The 23,791-nt window shown below is 32.7% G+C and overlaps 1 protein-coding gene across 2 annotated transcripts in view; it reads right to left on the bottom strand.

Annotated features, from left to right (window-relative positions):
- The window catches only part of Atg13 (Autophagy-related 13), a 131,602-nt gene that overhangs the window by 14,326 nt on the left and 93,485 nt on the right, over positions 1 to 23,791 (bottom strand). For both annotated transcript variants that reach the window (XR_013007437.1, XM_076416079.1), the window contains exon 4: positions 7,002 to 7,323. Coding sequence is in view for 1 of the 2 variants with exons in the window: in XM_076416079.1 (XP_076272194.1) it covers positions 7,002 to 7,323 (322 nt within the window). In the remaining variant the exon portion in view is untranslated. The remainder of the gene's footprint in view (positions 1 to 7,001; positions 7,324 to 23,791) is intronic.

Below are 23,791 nucleotides of genomic sequence, written 5' to 3'. Positions count from 1 at the left end.
TTAGATGTGAAACCCAATATGATTCCGAGGCATCGAGAAAAACCGTTCAAAGATATGTCCCTTTTCGATCAGTAACAAAAATATGCCTACGAAACGCTCATGAAGACAGTAAACGAATATTTTTATCAGATGCTCTCTGAGTTACTCAGAAAAGGATTTTGACATTAATGATTTTGGCGACTATTCGATCGGAAAATATTAGAATTGAACTTGCACTTGCTTCAGCAGGTATTGCAGGAACCACATTACATATGCTACATTATTGGAGGGCGGTTGAACAATTCATTTAACACTCAAGTTGCCGTTGAACATGCAAAATTAACGAAACTTGACATTCTGACTGACAATGGTTAATGAATGGATAATTAGTGACATTAATGGTTAAGCTAGGTGACCAGTTCTAACACAGAATAAAAAAATTATGCGAACTATTCTATGTAGTGACTCTGGTGACTCTACCAATGGCGCCAATCTCACTCGGCCACTAGAGCAAAACAACCTTGCGGCTTCATTTTTACACTTAAATGCCTAAACAGTAACAAAATATAGGAGTTTATATTTTTTTTCAGAGCTCTGAATATTCCTTAATGAAACACTTTTAATTATAAACTAATGTCGCCACTTGGCCAGGAAGTCAGTACGCTTTTGTGGGTACCAATGAGGATTCCGTAAATAACGCGGCTCTTATTTCCGAATAACGGCCGTGGTTCTGGTCTTGGCAACGTTGATACGTCATATCCTCTTCAGTTTGTTGATTTATGTGTTCTTTTGCTGGCCTTCTATTAAACTATTCTATCCATTCAGCTGTGAGAATTCGACCAACAATAATTCCTTGCAATAATAAATCCCCAAGAGACCAAGTTATTGACAATAAACAAACATGCTAATAAAAATATATGTAGATTGTAAATATTAGCTATAGTAGAAAAAATTCAGTATTTCTCCAATAGGGTGCTCTAATAAATTGTATCTCCCGCTGTAAAAATCTGATTGGTTTACACTAGATTTGATCCGAAAGAGTTTATATATAAATTAATTATAGATCAGTAGTTCGAATAACCCACTGTTATAATTTTTTTCACATTTACATGTGATTCCCATATATGCATTTCGTGTCAACTACAAAACAATAAATGTCAATCATAATGTAAATGATAAATTAATCAGCAATGTCTTAATTATGTCAATCGTTATTAAATTGCCGTAAATTCATTCACGGATCTTTATAGTCGTCGAAAATATATAAGATTTTAATTGATAACTATTTCCAAGGCCTTTGCACTCATAAATATCTCGAATAAATGCATAAAATCATGAGGTGTTATAGTAAATAGTAAATAAGCGACTAGGTCATAAATTGGGTATATATCTTGCTTTTTTATAGTTTAATTTCTATTATTTCAGAAGTTGATATAATCGATAGCAATAAAAACACATATTTTAATTGTAAAAAAATACGTATATTTTGCTGGTAACTTGATTTTTGGTACAATAATTTCATGCTTGAAAAGAATTTGTGTATCTTATGACGGCAATGCTTCTACAAGCCAGTTTAATAATTCAGTTACGTGAAACCTGAAAGAGATTTTTTTGTAAGTTTTGCATCAAAAATAGTTATTTGAAGACGTAGAGATGAAGCAAAAAACTTGTTAACAAGTTATAAGCACAACAAAGTATAATCTTTTAAACATACGGTAAATGCTAATAATTTATTCGAGATTCCAATAAAAGATGCAACAAAATAATAAATTCCACTCGTCAGTTACATAGCAGCAATTAGACTAATGAAATAAAACCTAAATCTTGGTAAAAACTATATCACAAGGAAACAGTCACAAAAATACGAAAGGTATTATATAGACAACAGTAATAATTAAGTAAAGAGGAATAGAAATACAGAAAATGAACAATTCTATTACTATTAATTCATTAATGTGCTAACTGTAACGGAAATCATCCAGCGAACTACAAGGGTTGCGCAGTTCACAAGCAACTACAGCAGAAACTTTATCCTGCCTTAAGAGAAAAAAAGGCATCAACAGCAACAAAAACAATCCACACCTACCAGTCTACCCACCAGACATAACTTATGCCCAAATGGATGAAAACGGTTCAGCACAAAATCGAGAAACCACATCACAACCTATTGAAACTACTAGCAGCAAAATCTCTAGATTAGAAAACATGATGGCCAAACTAATGGATCAAATGAGTACGATGCTTGATCTACTCACAATAGTCGTCAGCAAATTTGCCTAATGCCTGAAATCATTAGCTACAAAATCGCCGCCTAGAATGCCAGTGGGCTTCAACAACACACCAGGGAACTAAAAATGTTCGTAACTGAATAAAATATTGACGTTATGATGGTTTCCAAAACACATTTTACGGACAAACATTACTTGAAAATTCCCAAATATAAACTTTATCATACAAATCATCCTGATGATAAAGCACATGGGGGCACAGCCATAATCATTCGAGATGATAAAAAGCATTTCGAAAAAGAAAAATTCCGCAAAGACTACCTGCAAGCAACCAGTATAACCATAGAGGAAGTCCATGGACCATTAACAATGTCTGCAATTTATTGACCACCCAAACATAACAAGACAGAACACTTTCAAGAATTCTTCAGTACGCTAGGTAATAGATTTATAGTTGTAGGAGATTGCAATGCAAAACATTTAATGTGGGGTCCAAGAATAATAACCTCAAAAGGTAGAGAACTACTAAAAGCAATAAAGACAGATAATTTCTCATATCATATCTCAGAACATATATCTACTGGTGAACCAACATATTGGCCTTCAGACAGAAATAAAAATCTAGATACTATAGATTTCTGTACTACAAAAAATATTGATAGAAAAAAGTGTCATGCAGAATCATGTTTTGACCTGTCTTCTGATCATTCAGCAATAATAGTAACAGTCTTTTCAAAAATTGCCATCAAAGATAAACCCCCTTCTCTGTGCAATAATAGAACTAACTGGTCCTCATTTAGAGAAAACTTAGACCGAAACATCTCTCTAAACTTACCGTTACAAACTGAAATTGACATAGAAATGGCAGCAATAAATATTACAAAAAATATACAGGAGGCAGCATATTCCGCGACTCCTAACAGTGAAACATTTACAAGAAAAAATACACATATATCATGTACAATACAGAAAAAGATAGCAGAAAAAAGAAAATTACGACGGTTTGGCAATTGGTAACAGCAAAGGACTGAAGAGAATAAAAGAAAATTTAATAGAGCAATAAAAGAGCTGAAAGAAAATAATTGGGCTAGAAGCAATAAAAAGAAGGCCGACATTTTATCAAAACACTTAAAAAATATTTTTAAACCTTTCCAGTTTCAGCTACATAAAGATGAGGAAAATAAAATTACTAGCTTTCTAGATTCGCTATTTCAAATGGATTTACCGCACAAGAAATTAACGGTCAAAAAAGTTAAACAAACAATAATGAGAGAAATTAATATTAAAAAAGCTCCTGGTTATGACTTAATTACTGGTAAAATTTCAAAAGAACTATCAGAAAAGGGTATGAAACTATTAACATTTACATTTAATGCTATGCTACGAATTAATTACTTCCCTAGCATCTGGAAAGTAGCTAAAACACTAATGATTCTTAAACCAGGAAAAATATCAGAAGATGTAACCTCCTACCGGCCTATAAGTTTATTACCGATAATCTCGAAAGTTTTTGAAAAACTATACATCAAGAAGCTAAACTACATAATAGAAAAAAGAAAAATTATTCCAGAACATCAGTTTGGGTTTCGCAATAAGCTTGGGACTATAGAACGAGTGCACAGACTTGTAAACAAAATAAACACTGACCTAAATGCTAAAAGATATTTTTCGGCTGTTATTTTAGATATATCTCAGGCTTTTGACAAAGTATAGCATACGGGCTCGCAGGTTAAACTAAAGAAACTTCTTCCTCATCCGGACTATCAGTTACTTAAATCGTATCTCACTCATAGACATTTCATTGTAAATCAAGGCGATGAACATACCGAATTAAATCCCATATATCTGTATACGGCCGATCTGCCCACCACAAAAATAACTACTGTGGCAACATACGCAGGTGACACAGCAATCTTGGCATCCCATGAAGATCCAGTCACAGCACCAATAAACCTATAAACCCACCTGGATCAAATACAAATATGGTTGAAGACATGGCGCATTAAAGTCAATGAAACAAAATCCACCCCTGTAACGTTTACCCTGCGTAGAAGAACATGTCCACCAGTGAATATAAATCATCGTCAACTCCCCCAAGCAGAGCATGTTAAATATCTTGGTATGCACTTAGATCGACGCCTAACCTGAAAGAAGCAGATGTATTGCTGTATGAGTCTATACTCAAGCCTATTTGGTCATATGGAATCCAACTATGGGGTACCGCTAGCAAATCTAATATATCCATCATTCAACGGTTCCAAAATAAGGTGTTGCGTGCCATTGTTGATGCTCCGTACTATATTTCAAATAAAGTGATACAACGCGATATTCCTCTAGATCCTATAAGGAGTGTAATTCAACGTGTTTGTATGAAGTATTTCGAAAGAGTGTCAGTGCATCCCAATGTACTCGCTAATTAGATAATATGCGACGTGATAGTGAAATGCGTAGAGTAAAACGTTTAACACCACCTGATCTGATTGCTGGACATATGTAGACTTTAGAATAAGCTTTAGAATAAGACTAATTAATTAAGATAATATTTTATACAGAAGATCGCTTAATGAAGTGATTTTCTGCATGCCATGTAAATAATATAGACATAAGAAATACTTATTACCTATAGGGCAGATTGTGGAATCACAAAGAACAAAAAAAAATTAATTCAGAAATAAATGTTGTATCAAATAATCGAAATGACTGATAATATTACATATAGGTGCTAGCATGTATTTTGATCAGCGATATCTGTTGATGAAAATGCGAAGTGTCAGTGTAAACAACTGCTAAACAATTTAACTTAATTGTTAAATCCGAAGGTTTTGACATTTATTTACATAAAATAAGAATTCACCATTTAGTATTACTGAGTTATCCAGTACATACACGCTCTAATCATGAAATTTTTGTTGTTTGGCAAAAGTAATGACAAAGAACGGCCTGGATATCAAAAAAGATCGAAGATAATGAATTACAAAACTTATTGGATGAAAACTCAGTTCAAAGTTCAAAGAACTTTCAGGTATTTTAGCAGCTATTCATTAGCTTCTGTGCAACTGTTCCCATATGTCTATATGGGATGGGAAATATCCAAAAGGAGGCGTGATATTAACTAGATTAACTGAAAATATAATTTTTACCCATTTCAACATTGTGGTTTCATAGCTTGCTAGACAAAAAGAAGAGGTTTCTGTGGGATATTGCTACTGGCGATGAAAAATGGATTTACTAGGTCAATCCCAAGCCAAAAAGACTTGAGTTAGTCCAGGGGAACCATCTGCATCTACACCGAATCGGAGTATTTATGGCCAATATTGCAGTGCATATGGTGGGGATCAGCAAGGCGTAGTGTCTTACGAGCTACTAGAACCGAATGATGCTGTTACAGATTTCTATCGATGTCAATTGTCAACAAATTAAACGAGTTATTGTTGCAAAAATAGTAATTGTGAGTAACAGACGCTAGGTCATGCTCTTGTATGACAACAGTTGGCTACACGTTGTAAGAGTTGTGAACTGTAATAGTGTATCTGTTGCAGCTCGAACGGAAAGTTCTGTTTATCACCTGTTCAGATCGATGCAGCATGACTTGGCTGCGTTACGGTTTCGATGTCAAAGCAATATCGTTATTTTGACACGGTATCGCCAAATTGTAGAAAATGATGGACATATTTTCAGCAATATACACATTGTACTAATGTTTCTAAATAAATGTCCTTTTAAAGTAAACACATTATTAAGATAATATAGTATACTTTATGAATTGAAGATTATAAATATTTTTGGGAATAATGATTTTTGATGATGATGATGATGATGTTGAAAATGATGAATATAGATAAGACTCCTCTTTCTTTAACTGATATCAGTAGCCTAGAAGTAACCATTTAAAGGTTGTTAAAGGAAAAAGATGGTGGTACGAACAGACAACAGCAATACCAGGAGTTGATAACAAACATTCTGTCAAAAAAAAAATCAAAAATTGATCATTTGAAAAGTTCGCTTAAACAGTTACTGTTTATATGACTTTTCTCTATGTTTACGCTGAGTTAGGAGGAATTTGTTTAAGTCATTCGATTTTGTCTGTGTCAGAATTTATTTGGAATATAGTTTAGCAAATGCTACTGAGTCGTTGAAAATATTGCGGAAGATTCTTGATAATAGAGTTTATGAAAAATAGGTGTATTAGTGGTCCACATGTGGTGAAATATTTAGCTCGCTCTGGTCGAATCTCAACGCCTTCAACTGAAGTTAACATCGCTGTGAAATCATCATTTAAGGCATCAGTTTATGGCGTAGAAAAAAAAAACAACTTTATGGAAATACAACCATTAGATCATGAGTCAGGACAACGAACCAACTCATAAGATTATTGTGAACACATAATAAACTTCTTGTGTTGAAATGATCAATTTCCTGGTGTTTTTCTAAGAGAAATGTGGCTTTCTTTAACTGGTGTTTTCAATTTTTGCAATGGACAAAACAATGTCTCCGGAAATTGTTTTAAATATTGCATTGCTAATGAAATTGGGTGTGCTGAGATTTTGAAAATATCGCAGAAGGCTTAGCGTGAATCGTGAAACAAGACAGCATACCATCTCATAAGACTATCGTGAATTATTTTTTGGCCAAAACCACTGTCCTGTTCGATGAACAATAAATTTGGATAAATAATAAACATTTTGTGTTTTATCGGCCAATTTTCTGTACTTTTTCGTTTAACATCGATGAGATATTCTCTGTCAGATCTCTCTGTCTCGCGCTTAAGTTACAGTCTAATAAAAATAAAATTACCAAGTCTAGCATGATAAAGTCGTCGCCGGTGGATACCATCGACATGTCCTGCTGCTCGACCCCGTTGCCGTTCTTCTCGGCCTCCTCGCGCAGCGGGGTGACGGGCTCGTCCGCGGGGCTGCTGCCGTTGACGCGCTCGTTGTCCGGCGACGTGGCCAGGCTGTTGGTCTCGCTCTCCACGTTGTGGTCGTTCAGGGAAACTTTGTCCGCGAAGAAGGTGCAGAACGGCATATCCAGTTGCGGGTCCTCGAAGTGCTTCTTCTTGCGATCGACGAAGGCGCCGATCTTCATCGTTTCGGACAACGACGATGTTCTGTCGTCACTGTAACAAAAAAAAAACACAATCAGTCTGATGTTTACCTTTTATTATTATAATTCATGATTTTAGATGTGACTTAAGAAGGTTATTTATTTACACTGCACAATTATTATTTTAGGGCAACACAGCGTTGTCAACTTGTAGGGAATTCCCCATTCTGCGGGAAATCTCATGTTGATCCTCATTCTCATGAGGATCGAGATAATGCGGAGAGAATGTAGAGATTTTGACATATCTGCGGTCTTCTACAAGAACTCCAAATATCTACATAACTATTTCAAGGATTTTTTAGGCTACTTATAGATATCGAACGAACAACAACAACTGATCAGCGTTATCGGTCTCACCAAATGTCAAGTATCAATGTAAACAAACTAAATGTAAAATTCGATGGTCTTGACGGTGGTATTAAGTTATGTAATATGTATACAGATGCATATATGATCATGGAGTGCCCAAAATTGAACTGAGGACATTCATTACTTTTTGCCGTTCGATTTGAAGAAATCTGCTGCCGAATTACATAAAAGACTCTCATAAATGTATGCTGGTGCCGATTCCTTACACGCCATTTGTTAGTTTTCATTCGAACAGAAAAGGACCTGAAGGACCAAAGAAGTTCCAAAACAATGAAAAGAAAAACATATATCGGACAAAAACTCTGGTCAAACAGAATACATTACTCAACAAATATATCCAGATTAGGAACATGTGTACCATCCTGTACGTTTAGAAAACCATAGAAAAGAATAAACTAAATTGTCTTCCCTTTCTAATGGTGGTAAATTCTTGTTGTTGTTGATTAAGTCAAATCCAAACAGCATCAATTTTATTTATAGTGAGAATGTTAGCTGTCAAATTAATAACAACATTTTCAACGACACCTAATATGTATCAATATATGCCGAAATTTAATTATAACAAGAATAAAGAAGAAAATGATTTTTGTTGTGTTGGATGTAGTCAAGTCATTAATGTTCATGGTTCATGGATCAAGAATAGTAGCAAAAATTGCAGTAGCGATCATAGTTGATCATATTGGAGAATTTTGCTTTTATATATAGTGCTGGCTTTTTCCTTTGGTTTCATCGATATTGGCTGGATTTGATCTAAACGACTTTGGTCTTTCTATAGTAATGTTTATTATTATGGATCTTTCATTTTATTCAATATTTTTTTAAATAAAATGTGTTATTTCAGAAAAATTCTATGTTTATTTTCCTCCTTATATATAGTCTTAAATAGTAAATCAATTATTTATTAAATTTGTGTATATATATTTATACAAAATATTTTATATATCAAAAAGGAGTAAGTAAATGAAGCTGTATATATGCATGCGCCAAATCCGGAGATATTTGTTGAGTAATGTATCCTGGGGTCTAACTCATTCAGATAGTTTAGCAGTTGATGTTTGAAAATGGTTACTACACAAATTGACTGAAAATGCCATTTGGCTGTTTCATTGCTTAACAAGCAGTAAAAGAAAACCTGGTGAGTGGCAATGAAAAACAGATCTATCCAGAAAAACGTAAAAGCTCGGAGACTCGGACTTTAGGAGTAAAAAAACTACAACTGGAGATGCCTTCATTGCATTTTAATATAATAATAATTAGGAGATTATTTTAATATAGTTTTGATAACTGTTACTTGATTTGTTTTAACGACCTTATAGAGAAGACCAAACACCCTCACGTCCAAAACATATCTCTGAGACAGTTTTGATCAACGAGTAAAAACAAACACGCTCCCAATAAACGTACGACATTATTGAAAAGCGTCGATAATTTCTGATCACGTCACGAACCAGCAGCAAGTGGTAATTAAAACCCGCCTTAGCTGTCGTTCATATAAAGAAGTGAAAGTAGTAGAATTCCACTCTTAAAACAAGCACCGAGACAATTAAAACCATTTCAACATTACGAGTGCATTTCATTAGAACACTTTTCGAATGTAACTGTTGCTATACACACATTACAAGTAGATGTTTTTGTTTCAGAAAAAACTAACCCAGTTCGAGCGAAAACGCATTCTAGTTCATTTTTTTTTTCTCTAATACGAGTCGCTAAATTCGAAGGACGTTCTATTTTTTCTGCGCTCGGTTCGACGACGTCGGCAGTACGACATCGCGCGGAGTCAAATCCGGTGCAGCGGACGGATCGTGCCGGCGATGGGGGAAATGGGAGAGAACGGATGGAAAGGTCGCCAATGTACGACCTTGCTTTGCTGGCTGGCTGGCGATTGTTCATTCGCGCTATTAATAGATGTTGGCGCTTTTATTTTTTTATGTTCGAAGGAATTTCCGCCATGTAATGCCGAAATTCAATTGTACAATTTGATCAACACGTACAGTATCTGTGTAATAAAATATTCTATCAAGCGCGTTCGTTTTATAATATAGTTTTTTATTCGAAAACTCGTATCAGTATGGTTTTACTAAAAGATATTCAAGAATTGACCAGATACATAGTATCACACAAACATATTTTGCTCGGCTAAATTCTTGAGGTGCAAGTCTTCGATAAAGTCAGGCATAAGGGATGTATAAACTCTATAAAATGTTACCAAAGAAATACGTTGGACTCTTAAATGCCTATCAATCTCAGCCAGGATGTTTAGAGTTAAACAAGAAGAAACTTACTCAACATTGAATGAAACGAAAGTAGGTGTACCTGCGATACTTGCTTTTGTAAATAATAGCGAAGAAGCAACTATAAAATTGCAACAAGCAAGTAATAAAATAAGTAAGTGGACCCAGACATATTGAATTCACCTAGAACCAAACTGTTCATATACCAATATACCTTGGTCAAATTACCTTGGGATGATTCTTGATAGAAAACTTCTCTAAAAGAACCATATCAAAAAGAAAAGAACGGGAATTAAAATATACAAAAAATGTATTGGTTATCTGGCAGAAAATCTAAATTATCCGTACATAACCGATACTCAAACCTATATGGACCTATGAATTCTAAGAATGAAAATGGCCATGTTCTGCGAAAAGTAACATCAACATAATACAAGTATTTCAGAAGTATTGTGGATACACCCAGATACTGCAGGAATAATTATTTACACTGAAACCTTCGGATTCCAACTGTCACAGCGGAAATTAAGAGATTCGCAACAAGATCTAAGGAAATACTCCATTCCCATGTAAACACCCAAGTTAGGGCTATCCTAAATATTTTTACAGTTTCATACGTTAGTCATAAAAAGTAAGGTGCTACGAGTAAAAAGTGCGGTAAGGATGAGGTTACATGTAAAAAGTAGTAAATAAAGTTAATAATTTAGCGTTTGAAATATTTCGGGCCAACAATGGCTACCTGTGGATAAAACTAATCAAACGTATTGGGAGTAGACCATAGGAAAAGTCCCAAAACTCGTTAAAATAATTCTTCGAACCTCCTTTAAAGAATATGAGCTTTTTAAAATACCCTGAACCTCAATTATTTTGATAATTGATGTCAAATACCTTGTAAAACTGGTTATAATTTCTGGGTAAGCTGGGAACGTATTATTTCATAACAATTTTTTGCATGTTAATATAACTCAAAACAAACTAAACCTATTCATAATAATTAGAGACACATTAGTTATTTGTTTTCCTTTTGATCAGGCGAGCAGAAATAAACTGCTGGAGGATGTTAAAAATGTCCACCAAGAGACTTCGATATGCTTATTGTTAACAGTAATAAGCTCTTTATTTTAGAACTCTTTTAAGAAACGGACTCTGCAGGATGTCACTCTACATTTCTTTCATGGTAATATACTGTCAAACATTGATATTTTGAAGTCCGTGCCGAGCCCAAACAATACAAAAATAATAAAATAATTTTGTGACATATACAAAAAATTAAATTACCAACAAAACAAATCTAAATTAATAAAACTGTTTGGGTTTGGCACCGACTTCAAAGTGATCTGTTAGTAGTAGTTAAAATAATATTTGAAATAGATAAATAGGTTTAGGTAGGTATTAAGCTAAAGTGTGTGTATATAGGAGAATATAAAATACGTGTAGTAGAGAAGTATAAGGTTTTTGTTTCTATTTATTTAGTTGTTACAACGATTATTTTGTATATATTTTATTATAAAATGTTTTTTGCATTAAAAGCTAAGTCGGTTCAATTTTTTTCTTAAAAATATTTTATAGTTTTTGTATAGTTCTGGGTGGAGTTATGTCACTTGCAGTAATGACTGTTATGTCGGCAAATTTTTCAGTTACTGTTCCATTTCTTGTTGGAATATCGACAGTGTAGAGTTAATACAGGAATAGTACCAGTGGATATTTCTTTCGGAAGTATATGACTTCAGCAATTGACAATGTAACATGGCGATATTTTCCAGGTTTTCTCATCATTAGATTCTGAGAAATATTTAATGTTTCTCAGTTGACCACGTCTCGAGAGGATCTTCTCTTTCATCTTCAGGTCTTGTCTGTTTTATATCGGATATTTTGTACAAAATTTATAACTGTAGTTATAATTTACGTCTATTTTTAAATACAAATCTAAATAACATTAATTAGAAACATCCAAAAATTAGTTATTGCAGTTTTTTTAGAATTTAGATGCATATTATTTATGCAATCTGTGAAAGAAATAAATAAATATATACTATATAAATATATACTTTATTGACTCCCAATATTGAATGGTATCTATATTTACGTCTTAATGTCAGTGCAACTCAGACCAATCTAATCTTACTGATAAATTTATTGTGGTGTGATATATGACTCAACATTGCATCAAGGCTTTGCTATTGTAAAGAACCGCGTTAACCCCAAATATTGTACAATAGTTTGATTCCCAATATATCTTACAGTTGGTTGGTAATATGTGTAGGAAAAAAACATCTTCTACAGACAAGTCGAGGTATTTAACGGTAAAAGATAACCGTGTAATAGCTTTTAATAATTAGTAGTGTTCATCGACCACCACAAATTGGCAATTTTGTCTTTAGATACCCGGTGATAACGCCCCAGACCATGACTGATTCACCTTCATGAACTTGACGAGTCATTATTCTTCGATCAGATCTTAAATACCGTCAATAATCTTTGAAAGTTTAGGGATCATTAAAAATAAATTTGTATTCCTCAGTAAAAGTAATAACAATGGTTTCCTCTAGCTTAGATGTTCTTACAATGCTCTATGCTTTAGAGGAAGACCTCTATATTCGACTGTATATTTTTTCACCGATTTTTCCGTCATTATGAATCAATTTTCAAAATTCTTTTTTTATTTGAATGAGTGCACTTTCGAGGTCGTCCCATTGGAACAAGGTCAGGATCTGATTGGGGGAAGAGGGGAAAATCGAGCCCAAACAATACAAGAATGAAACAACAAGAAAAACAAATCTAATTTGTTGCTAGTACCGACTTCAAAGTGATCAGTTGGCAGTAGTTAAAATAATATTGTAAATAGATACATAGGTTTATGTAGATATTAAGCCAAATTGAGTGTATATTGTAGAATATAAAATACGTGTGGTAGATAGATTAAATAAGGTTTTTGATTATATTTATTTAGTTATTACAATTATTAATACATTATTATTACGTATATATTTTATTTTAAAATGTTTTTCTTTGTGTTAAAAATCTATGGTTGATTATTTTTAATTTTTAGTGAATTCCTTAATTATTTTTTGAAGTCGGTTAATTTTTTTTTGTTAAAAATATTTTACTTCTGTAGTAATTAATTGTTTATCAACAGGCAACATGTACTGAACAAATGTTACCAATTAATCTTCATGTTTATCAGACAAATTTCTGTATATTCAACTCATTGAAAATCGAATTGATCAAATATATGTTTTGATGTCACAAAACTATTAGGAGTACAAATAAGTCTCTTACGTTCAACAATACGGGACTCTAGCAGTTATATAATTAAGAACTGCTTGATTACTTGAAATTGATATACCCATATTTTTTCTTTGCTCCTATACAAGTTTCTTTAATATGAATCGAAGATCTGTAGATAATACACAATGATTAATTTTCAAGCAAAAGGTACTGAAGGCGAAAATGAAGAGTTAAGTGAAACAAGTTGTCGTGAGTTGAATGAAAAACGTAGTAGAAACCAAAAGTGGATTAGATAATCATGAATGGCTGCTACATATTGAAATTGATACATGTGAGTAAACGCTTCTGTGAAAATCAAATCCTGCAGCAGTTGGAACAGTTCTTGTAATTGTATCGGAGATGACTTACTAGGTAATTGCGTAGATTATGATAATTTTTCATTTTAAAAAGGTGTTTATGAACAAAAATTCGTAAAATACATTTTATTTAAAATGTTTGCCATCATTTTTTAAGTCTAATTTCTTCAATCTTTCTGGCAATATGGTCGTATTGTGTCGAAATATGGATACTGGTTTAAACCATCGCCTATTTTCGCACTACTGCTGCATTTCTAAACCATGTGCCAGACAAGCCATACTGCATTGACCTGAATAAGTGGTAATCGGAAAAAGCAATATCGGGTGAGTACGCTGGGTGCTGCTTCTTTCACAACTTTAGTAATGAGCGGTCGAGTGTTGTCATGCAAAAGCATGACTTATTTGCTATTGCTGACATTTTTTGCAACAAAACGTGTAATTTGTTCAATACTAGCGACCCGCCCCGGCTTCTCACGGGTGCAATGCTGATACTAAATTAAATACACTACAGAAAAAATATGAACGTTGTATATAAAAACATAGCAGCCCGCTCCGACTTTGCACGGGCATAAAATATATATGCCTATGTCACTCAATGAAAACATGATTAAAATCGATCCAGTATTTTTGGTTCATTCATTACTGCCCTTGGCCTGCACGCATTAAATTTGGAGTAAAACAATTCCTCTTCCCCTATACTTACTATGAAGATTTCCGGCTATCTTTGGAATATCTAAATTCATACAATTTTTATTACATTACACATTTTTAAACGCAAATTTTAAATTTGTAATATCTCCGAAAATATTTGTTTAATTTACATGCTGTAAGGAACCATATTGATCTATATTAATTGCACACTGTATTTAAGGTACTTAATTCGATAAGGATTAATGCCGTATTGCTTAAAATAGCTTCGTAAATAAGCCATTTTCTCACGTAAAAAGTAAACAATAAAAATGGTTAATGTGGGTTATCCCTAAAAGATAAACATATACCATCGCGGACTTTTTTGTAGACCTTTTTATGGTGTACAATACTATAGTACATTAATTTGATCTAACTCGTAGGGTTAGGCAGCGTTTTTGTTTTAAAGATTTAAGCGCATATAGGGATATAGGGACAGAAAAGGCGACTTTGTTTTATACTATGTAGTGATATATAAGTTGGTAGACATTTGTAGTAATATATTCTTGTAGCAGTTGCTGATCTTATTATATGTATAGCAATACTTTATGCAGCTGAAGTTTCTAGAAGTGTTTGATGATCTCCGGCATCATATTTCTTCAAATTAAAACAAAAATTATGAATCTCGATAGTAAATTTTTAAGCAATACATGATTAGCGTCTATATACATTGAATAAATCGATATCATTAAATAGAAAATCATCATCTTCTCGCATCTTCCTACTCGTCCCTAAACGTTTAAAGGCGATGAACTAATTTGCGATAAGGAAATTTAAATTTGATTATTTCAGCACCATTTGACATAATGAAGATAAAGATACTCTTGTTTGATAATACAACTATGTATTAAGTAGCATAAGTCCTGGAATGTATTTACCCTGTTCTGTACGTCAATTTTTGCTTGTTTTTGGCTTATGGGGGCGTTCAAATTTCGGGCAAGCTCAAAGTAGAAGGTTAATGTGACACATAGAGGTCACGAAAACGACAAATTTCCATTCAAAATTATATTGTTTATGGCGTCTAATCTATTCGGCCGTAAGATAATTAGATCCCTAAGTAAACAACTGCTATAAATGTATATTGTTTACAATTTAATCGCTGTTCCGTCAAAGATTGTTTGTTTATGGTCTGTTAGGTATTTTCTATATTCATATTATCAAGTTCAGTATGAAGGTCCTTCTTCCAACTGTATCCGAACCGTCCGTTTGTATATTACTCTATAAAATCATAGTGTTTACTTAATTCTTATCATTTCTAGCGATGTATGCATCTCCGTTATTTGCTAGTATATGCCTTTTAAAACAAACAAATATTTCAAAGAATTGTTGATCTAATTACGTTTATTCTATTAAGATTTTAATCCGTCCAAAAACGATAAATAGGGTAGTGCTTTATATTTCGCGATTATGCGAAACTAGTTTTGCTATCTGATAAAACATATTTTATGATGAAGTCGGTGTATGTATTAACGATGTTATGACGTAGAAGCGCTCTTTGTGTAGCATCCGGTTATTATTTTTACAATTATCGAAGTGTACTAATTGGGTTGGCTGTATAATTATGACTGTTGAATATATTACGAATGTTGCACTAAAATATGGTATCAGTGCAACTAATGCTATCAAAGGCAAATTACTTTTTAACACTGATATTTTCCAAACTTTCTCTACAATTTGACCTTTCACATTTCATATTCCTTTTGCGACATGGAATTCCAATGATACCAGAAAAATGGGAAAAACTGACCAATGCCAAACAACAATACCCTGAAAAATAATAACATAAAATAGCAGAATATTTAACTTACTTAATTAAAGCCTTCATTCATTCAGATTAATACCTCAATTCACCCAGTGTCTGTATATTACATGAAGATCTTTCCTGTATCTTCTACAAGTGACTGGAATGTATAGTTCAATATCTTAACCTTTAAAACATTCTAGGGCAATTATATTAAAACCATAAAAACTTCTACTAGTTGCTGCCGGATAATTGCTTATTATTAATTAATAGAAGGAGGGATACATGTTCTTGCAATCAATCGTTTTGATTGTGTTCGGTCTGCGCTCTATTTCAGTTTAATTCAAAAATTGCAATAGTTCGATGTTAAAAAAGGAGTTGTGTCTTCCAGAGTAACAATTGGAATCCGAAGGTTTTGTACTGGGTGTAAGTACCTATAGTGCCTGTCTAGTTATTTGTGTAGTATATGGGTGGGTTGATAATACTTCTTAAGGACTTATTCTAAAGTACTAATACTAAATTTATGTAACTGCAAAGGATCTCCTGATAACTGGAATTATCAGGGCCATATAGGTTTTAAAACTTTTTTATTCAACAGCAACCTGTCATTTGAATTGGTGTTGATTCCCTCTCATTCTGATGTGCTGATTTTAATATATCATAAACATTCATCTCAAGACAGTTAGTGTTGATAGTATATGCATTTAATACAGATCTTAACCTTTTTATTTCTATTATCCATGTCTAGGTCCATGTATTTGGATTGTTAGTTGCGCGTTGGAGTTTTCTGTCTATAATAACAGCATGTATCATCAACAAATATAGTCATGATGACATTTTCCATTTCCATAACATGTGTAAAATAAATAAAAAACTTACACCAATATAATAATTTTAGTACATCTGCTTTAGTTTTCTTATTGTTAAGATAGCCACTTGCTCTTAATACCAACCTAATAATGAAGAGACAATAATTTATTAAGGAAAATGATTTTACGTTTTTTCGAAATATCCTTCTTGATGATCACACTATTGCATGCGCTTGAGTCAATCTTCGCACCACTTATTTCACTCAATTGAGGTAACTTTTTCCAAATCATTAAATAAATCCGTCAAATAATATGGGTCAATCAGTCAATAACACCATTGCACAAATGACAAAACGTTCTGAAGAACCTTATAAAAGTGAAACTTTTAGTTGGAATAGTCAGATGGAGGCCAACGTGAAAAACATTAATTCAACCCTCATATTGCTTCGGAACCTTTAAAATTAGGTACTGTATATACTAGACCTTTAAAATTATGTAACAAAAACGCAAAAGTACCAGAAATATAATTTCAAAGGTTTGTTTTAATAAATATCGATATTTTTTCTCTATTTCGTAACATTTCTTATTCCTAATATTCCCTACTCGTCGTTCCCTATTCTGAAACACTTAAAATTATTTTAAAAGTTGATGGACATTTATCTTTTCGTTGAATCTACCATTAATGAAATTAAACGTATAGACACAAACATGGTTAAAATTTTTCGAGAGCTAAAATAAATAAGCAAATAATCTCTTGGAATTTTCTAGAGCGATCACAACGTAGGCTCGCTCACCCGACAACACGGGAAAATTACAACCGGCGTACTGTTACGAAAGGTCAGATTCTTCGAAAGCCAGCTGAACGTCACGACCGAAATCTCGAACCGATGGACGTTTTTGTGCCCTTGAAAAGAGCTGAAGCTTCTTATATTGCTTTTTCTAACGAAACATGATCATTAAACGTCTAGGTAGTCCAAATCCATTTACCTGTGCCGTCTAGCACCTGTTTATTAAACGCCCCCAAACCCCGTATGGGGAACAAAGAAGGAACGTAGTGCTACCTCGAACAGACATACAATTCCTTTCTGTGAAACATAACCCACAAATATATCAGTAAATACCACTAAATATATGCATATTTACTTTTGTATTAATTAATAACAGACCACATTCTTTAGATTACTTTTGTAACACACGTACATCATTGGTTTGCAATTATCTTTGTTATAATAACGAGTAAACATAAGTGGTAAATCTGAATTTTATGGAAGCAGTTATTTGATCATAAAACATTACAGTATATTGAATACAGACGTCAACTTTTATAGATAAGAACATGAGTATTGTTTCAAAAATGACCTATGTAAAATGCCTGTATAAATTATATGCCTTATCAATCAGTACTGTCATTCCAAGACCGCTATCTGCTGTAGAAAACAGCAAAAAGTTAGGCATTATCCAAGACTTTGTAGAGAAAAGAAAATAAATCGTCGACATTATTTGATTTATGTCATCAAAAATTCAGCTCTACTTAATGCAAAATCAAAGAACTATACTGGTTAGTCGGAAGATACTTCCAACTTGACTTAAAAACAAAGAGATAGGTTTATCTGACTAGTCTATTTGGACTTATGGGGTTGCACTAAAATATCAATCCAACTTATAATCCAAACAACATTTTTCGATTAACTACTAACTCTTATCGCTATATACCCAACAAAGAACAAGACAATTATCTCGAAATCAAATGGATTTACGAAGTTATCCAAGATCTCGTCATAAAACATATAGAGAAATACATACTAATGTATTTATATCACACTCGCCTTGCTTGCAATAAAGAAATAAATTTTATTTAAAAAAGTAATTAAGTAATTAATTAAAAAGTAATATCCTGAAATCGCTGGAGAAAAATGTCGAGATAGCGAGTGCTACGGACACGACAGGAGCGATTTTTTAAAATACCCCACTGCTTCGATTCTAAAGATTCAAGGAGAAGGAAATTGACTGCTTGAGCAGAATAATATGAAATATCTATGCCAGGAATATATTTTGGTCGAATGAATATCTAGTTTACATATGTTTGAATTAATTTTCGAAGTCCTTATATCAATTTGACTGACCTTCAAAAAATATATTTTGATTACAACAATATGAATACGGAAAAATGTCGGATATAGACTTAAAATCTTAAAAACCGCATTTGAAAAAAAAAAGAAAGTGCTGCTTCACCAAGACAATGCACCGTGTCACAAGTCAGTGAAAACGAAGGCAAAAATCCATGAATTGGGCTACGAATTGCTTCCTCATCCACCGTATTCTCCAGATAAAATAATACTCGCTGGCAAAAACTTTTTGTTGAATGAAGAGGTGATCGCCGAAATTGAGGCCTATTTTGAAGTTGGATGATCGATATAATCAGTGTATCGCCCTTGAAGGGAATTGTGTTGAATAAAAAAAACTAAGTTTGTCAAAAAAAAATGTGTTTTACTACGGTAGGCCGGGAACTTTTCAATTGACCTGTTATGTAGCATTTTGTCCTATGGGGTAAGAGTTTCAATGTTAAACATATTCATTTTAAAAGGCCGAATATATGGTATAGTTAGTTTTTGTGGCGCTTTTATACATTTATTAGTAGCGTATTTTCTATAACAGAAAAATGTAGGATGTAGTTAACACTTTTATAACTTGTAGATTGTTACTTAGTTTTAATCAAAACGGATTACCTGGGAGTTCAGGGGTCTCACCCATATCCACCCAACCATCAGCTTGTCAGCGTTATTGGGCGCTAAATGAACACGAGATATATTTCAAAAATCGCAAGCTTGATGTAGAAAAGATCAATATTCGATCGATTGCAAAACCACATCTTCAAATTTCTGACCAAATGTTCGTGTGATGTCTAAAAATTTGTTCTTTATTTAGTTCTTATTTAGTTCTTTATTTGATTTGATATATTTATATTTTTTATTATATATTATATTTATATATTTATTATTATATTTATATATTTTATATTTATCATACATATATAACACTGTTTAACTGATATTTTAACCATTTTAACATAATCCCAAAGTATAAAAGGCAACCCTCGTATTAGAGGATCTATGTCTGTATGTTATTATCTGTATTGAAAACTTTGAAAAAAGTCCCAGAACGAGAATATCAACCATATAACACCGACAAAGATCTAAAAAATTACTAATTAAACAACAAAATATATACATTAATATAAATATATGCAGAAGTGCGTTTAATATGCAGAAGTGCGTTTAATCTTCAGAAATTCAAATACGTTTTATCAGTTTTCAAATAAAATTAATTCAAATAACTGGGTTTATGTTTATTTCCAGGAAATGCGTTTTTATTTCTTATCATATATCATATATGATTGATTTGGATTAATATTATCTGATTAGTTGATGTTTTAACTCTTTTACTAAGAAGTCAATAAATTTAGATTGATATATACGATATAGTATACTTATAACTGTATATAAACGTTACAATATTGATGAAATCCCGATATTATTTATATTTTGAGATATTATTCAATCAATATAATTTAAGACATAAGACATAAAAATACTTCTTATATAAACCATTTAAATTGGTACTTATTTTGGTATTTTATTATAATATCTATATAAAATAAAACAGCCAATATACGTCATCGAAATGTATGATGTCAGTAGGTTGCTATGTTATCACATCAAATTTGGCTTTAAGTCCAATCAACAGTTAATCGAGTGGACTGCACACGATGAACCCGCTCCAAAGCGTGGGAAAACGCAACAGTCGGCTGGCAAGGTTATGGCGTCTGTATTTTAGGATGCGCATGAAATAATTTTCATTGACTACCTTGAAAAAGAAAGGATCATCAATAGCGACTATTACATAGTGTTACTGGACCGTTTGAAGGACGAAATCGCCGAAAAACGGCCGCATTTAAAGAAAAAGAAACTGCTGCTTCACCACGACAATGTACCATGTCACAAGTCAGTGAAAACGATGGCAAAAATCCATGAATTGATCTTCGAATTGCTTCCTCATCCACCGTATTCTTCAGATCTGGCCCCCAGAGACTTTCCTGTTCTCAGATCTCAAAAGAATGTTCCCTGGGAAAAAATTTTCGTCGAATGAAGAGGTGATCGCAGAAACTGAGGCCTATTTTGAAGCAAAGGACAAATCGTATTATAAATATGGCATCGAAAAGTTGAAGGGTTGTTATAATCAGTGTATCACCCTTTAAGGGAATTATGTTGAATAAAAAAAATTTCCAAAAAAATTTGTTTTACTATGGTAGGCCGGGAACTCTTCAATTGACCTATTAAGATATTTTCATTTAACCTTAAAATTTCGTAAATTCAAATCAATTTCCTTAAAAACTAAAACAATTTTTCAATAATTTTTTCAGGCGCCAAGATAGTATAACCCCTTAATAGACTTATTAATATTTATTGCATTAAATATTGATATATTTGATGTGTCATACTTAATTATAAATAAACATCCGTCTTTCGATATATTATTCAATATAAGGTTAAAATGATAGCGTATTGTTTTCCATATTTCTCTGACAAATATATTTACATATATATTATTAATATATGATTTAATTTTAGATTAGGAATAAAAATTGAAAACCGCCCCTATTTTTAAAATTTTTAAGCTTTTTTAACGAAAAGCAATATATTTATTCGGAGAAATATTGTCCACAATTAGTCAAAACCTTGGCCCATTTCCGGGTAACACTTTTGGTATCTTCAAAAGAACGTGTTTTTGTGCACCGATCAAAAGGCGAACGGGCGTTAAAACCGTGCAATGTGCAGACTGTTAAGTATGGTGGTCGTGGGGTGATTATTTGAGGATGTCTCGGTATAAGCGAGGCTATTTGAAAATACTTCACGAAAACACAATTCCATCTGGAGTGAATCTAATTGGTAAACATTATGTCAGCAAGACAATGACGCCAAACATTCACCAAAATGGTATTAAGGGTTCCTGGAGCAAAAACGAAACGAAACATTTTTGCCACAAAACCACTCTCCTATGGAATTTATACGGGATGAACTTGATCGAAAAGCGATGAATCGATGCCCGATCGATTGTTATTATAATCGACTGTTATTGATCACTAAACACTTACGAATAACGACTCAATAAAAAGAATGAGTAAAATTGGTTAACAAGTAAGTACAAATAAGACCGCTTTAACGAGACCAAAATTTAACGAAAAATATATTTACTATTTTTAATTTGTAGTAAATACATTTAACTAACTTTAACTAAATGTTAGTCTAAGGTATGATTAATCATAACTTATCTATTTTATAGAAGTTTTTTAAAAACAATTATCTTATTGTTTTAAAACTTTTGTACTGCACTTGGCTGGCACCAAAATGGTGCAAAAATATATTTTTGATAAACATAAAATCTCATTTATCATAATATTCGTTTATCACAAGTGAATATTGTGCATTATCGGTTTAAACCGTATAATAGATCATTTTTGATGTATATTTATATGCATATAATAATATAGATGCATATAATCCTGAATTTAGTTTATATACGATTAATATATTTATATATTTGATATAATAAGGTAAAACATTCCTGATAACCTCATTATTTCATCTGCATAGAGAGGAAAGCCTAATACCAATACATCAGTTTTGGTTTATTAACAAACATTCAACTGATCAAAAATCAAAAATACTTTTAAAAAAATTTTAAGCTATATTTTAAGATGTAACAAGCCTTCGATGGCGGTTTTGTTTTTGAGCTACAGAAAGTGTTATCGAGGCAACACACTCAACTATGAAATCTTACATCACAGCCAGAACGTTCACAGTCAAACAAGAGGAAGTCTACTTCTATAATAAAAGAGGCTATAACAAGTCCACTACAGGGAAGTGCCTTGGGGCCAATTCTTTACCTTCTCTACACATATGATATACCACAAATGGAAAATATCACGATGGCTATATTTGCTGACGATACTGCGATTTTTGCTGTCAAAGACAATAGTAGAGAGACAACAATGAATTACAACAGGCCACCAGTGACAATATAAATAATAATAAATAATACTATCTATTCGACATAGCATAGCAAATATAATACCAGTTTTCCAGAACAAAGTCCTTAGAAGCATAGTAAGTGTACCAAGATAATATAGGACTGATTACTTACACCGAGATCTTTAGATACCGACTATCACTCAGGAAATCAAAAGAAGTGCAAGGAGACATGATGAGAAACTCCATTCTCAGGACAATATCGAAGTATTACAGATTAAAAGGATACAGACTTAAAATAAGCGCAGTGTTCATACATCTAAATATGATTGGACTAAAGACTAAGTTAGGACCGATGGGTTTTGCTAAATTTATACCTAGATCATAGAGAAATAGAGATCTAACTTTATAGGAAATTTAGGAGAAATGTTTCGCGACGTCTAACATCTAGAGGTCGCTACTTTTAACTAATTACTTGTTTAAATCTCTATGCTATGAGCCGCAACGGGATCTGATTGGCTCACATCGTTTCTATAGTGCGCAATTTTCAGTATATCTGACGTAAGGAATAGTGCGTTTAGATTTTTATAAAGTTTAGAGATTAAATTATCGATTCATTAGTATATATAAGATATATAAGTGGGTAGTACAATAAGTAAAGTGAATTATCGACCCATCCTTCGAATAACTATTTGGCTGTCATTAAAAAATGGTTGAGAATCTTAAAAATCCCAAACCGATTGGATTACTACTTTACTTTTTTTCTTGGCTCAATAGTTGCAACTAAAATAATAGCTCCTAAATGCAAACCTATTAAAAAAGGATTAACCGAAATTCAAAACAACGAGGAATTTTGGTGTAAAGCGACTCAGCACAAAATTTTACCTTGAGGGGTTCATTTCATTAAAGAAAAAAGTATAATTACCCGAATAAATATATTAGCTTAAGGCTACTTAACCAAGATAGGTTGGAATTTTTTTTATCTATTAGAGCTCCTGGATTCAGGAATATACATCCTTCGGCTAGTATGTTTG

Source organism: Rhynchophorus ferrugineus, unplaced genomic scaffold, assembly GCF_030347505.1.
Source record: "Rhynchophorus ferrugineus isolate W39M unplaced genomic scaffold, kcgeb_rfMv2 rfM10, whole genome shotgun sequence".
NCBI lineage: Eukaryota > Metazoa > Arthropoda > Insecta > Coleoptera > Curculionidae > Rhynchophorus > Rhynchophorus ferrugineus.
Note: the sequence above shows the minus strand (reverse complement) of the source record. Positions and strands in the feature narration are given on the sequence as shown.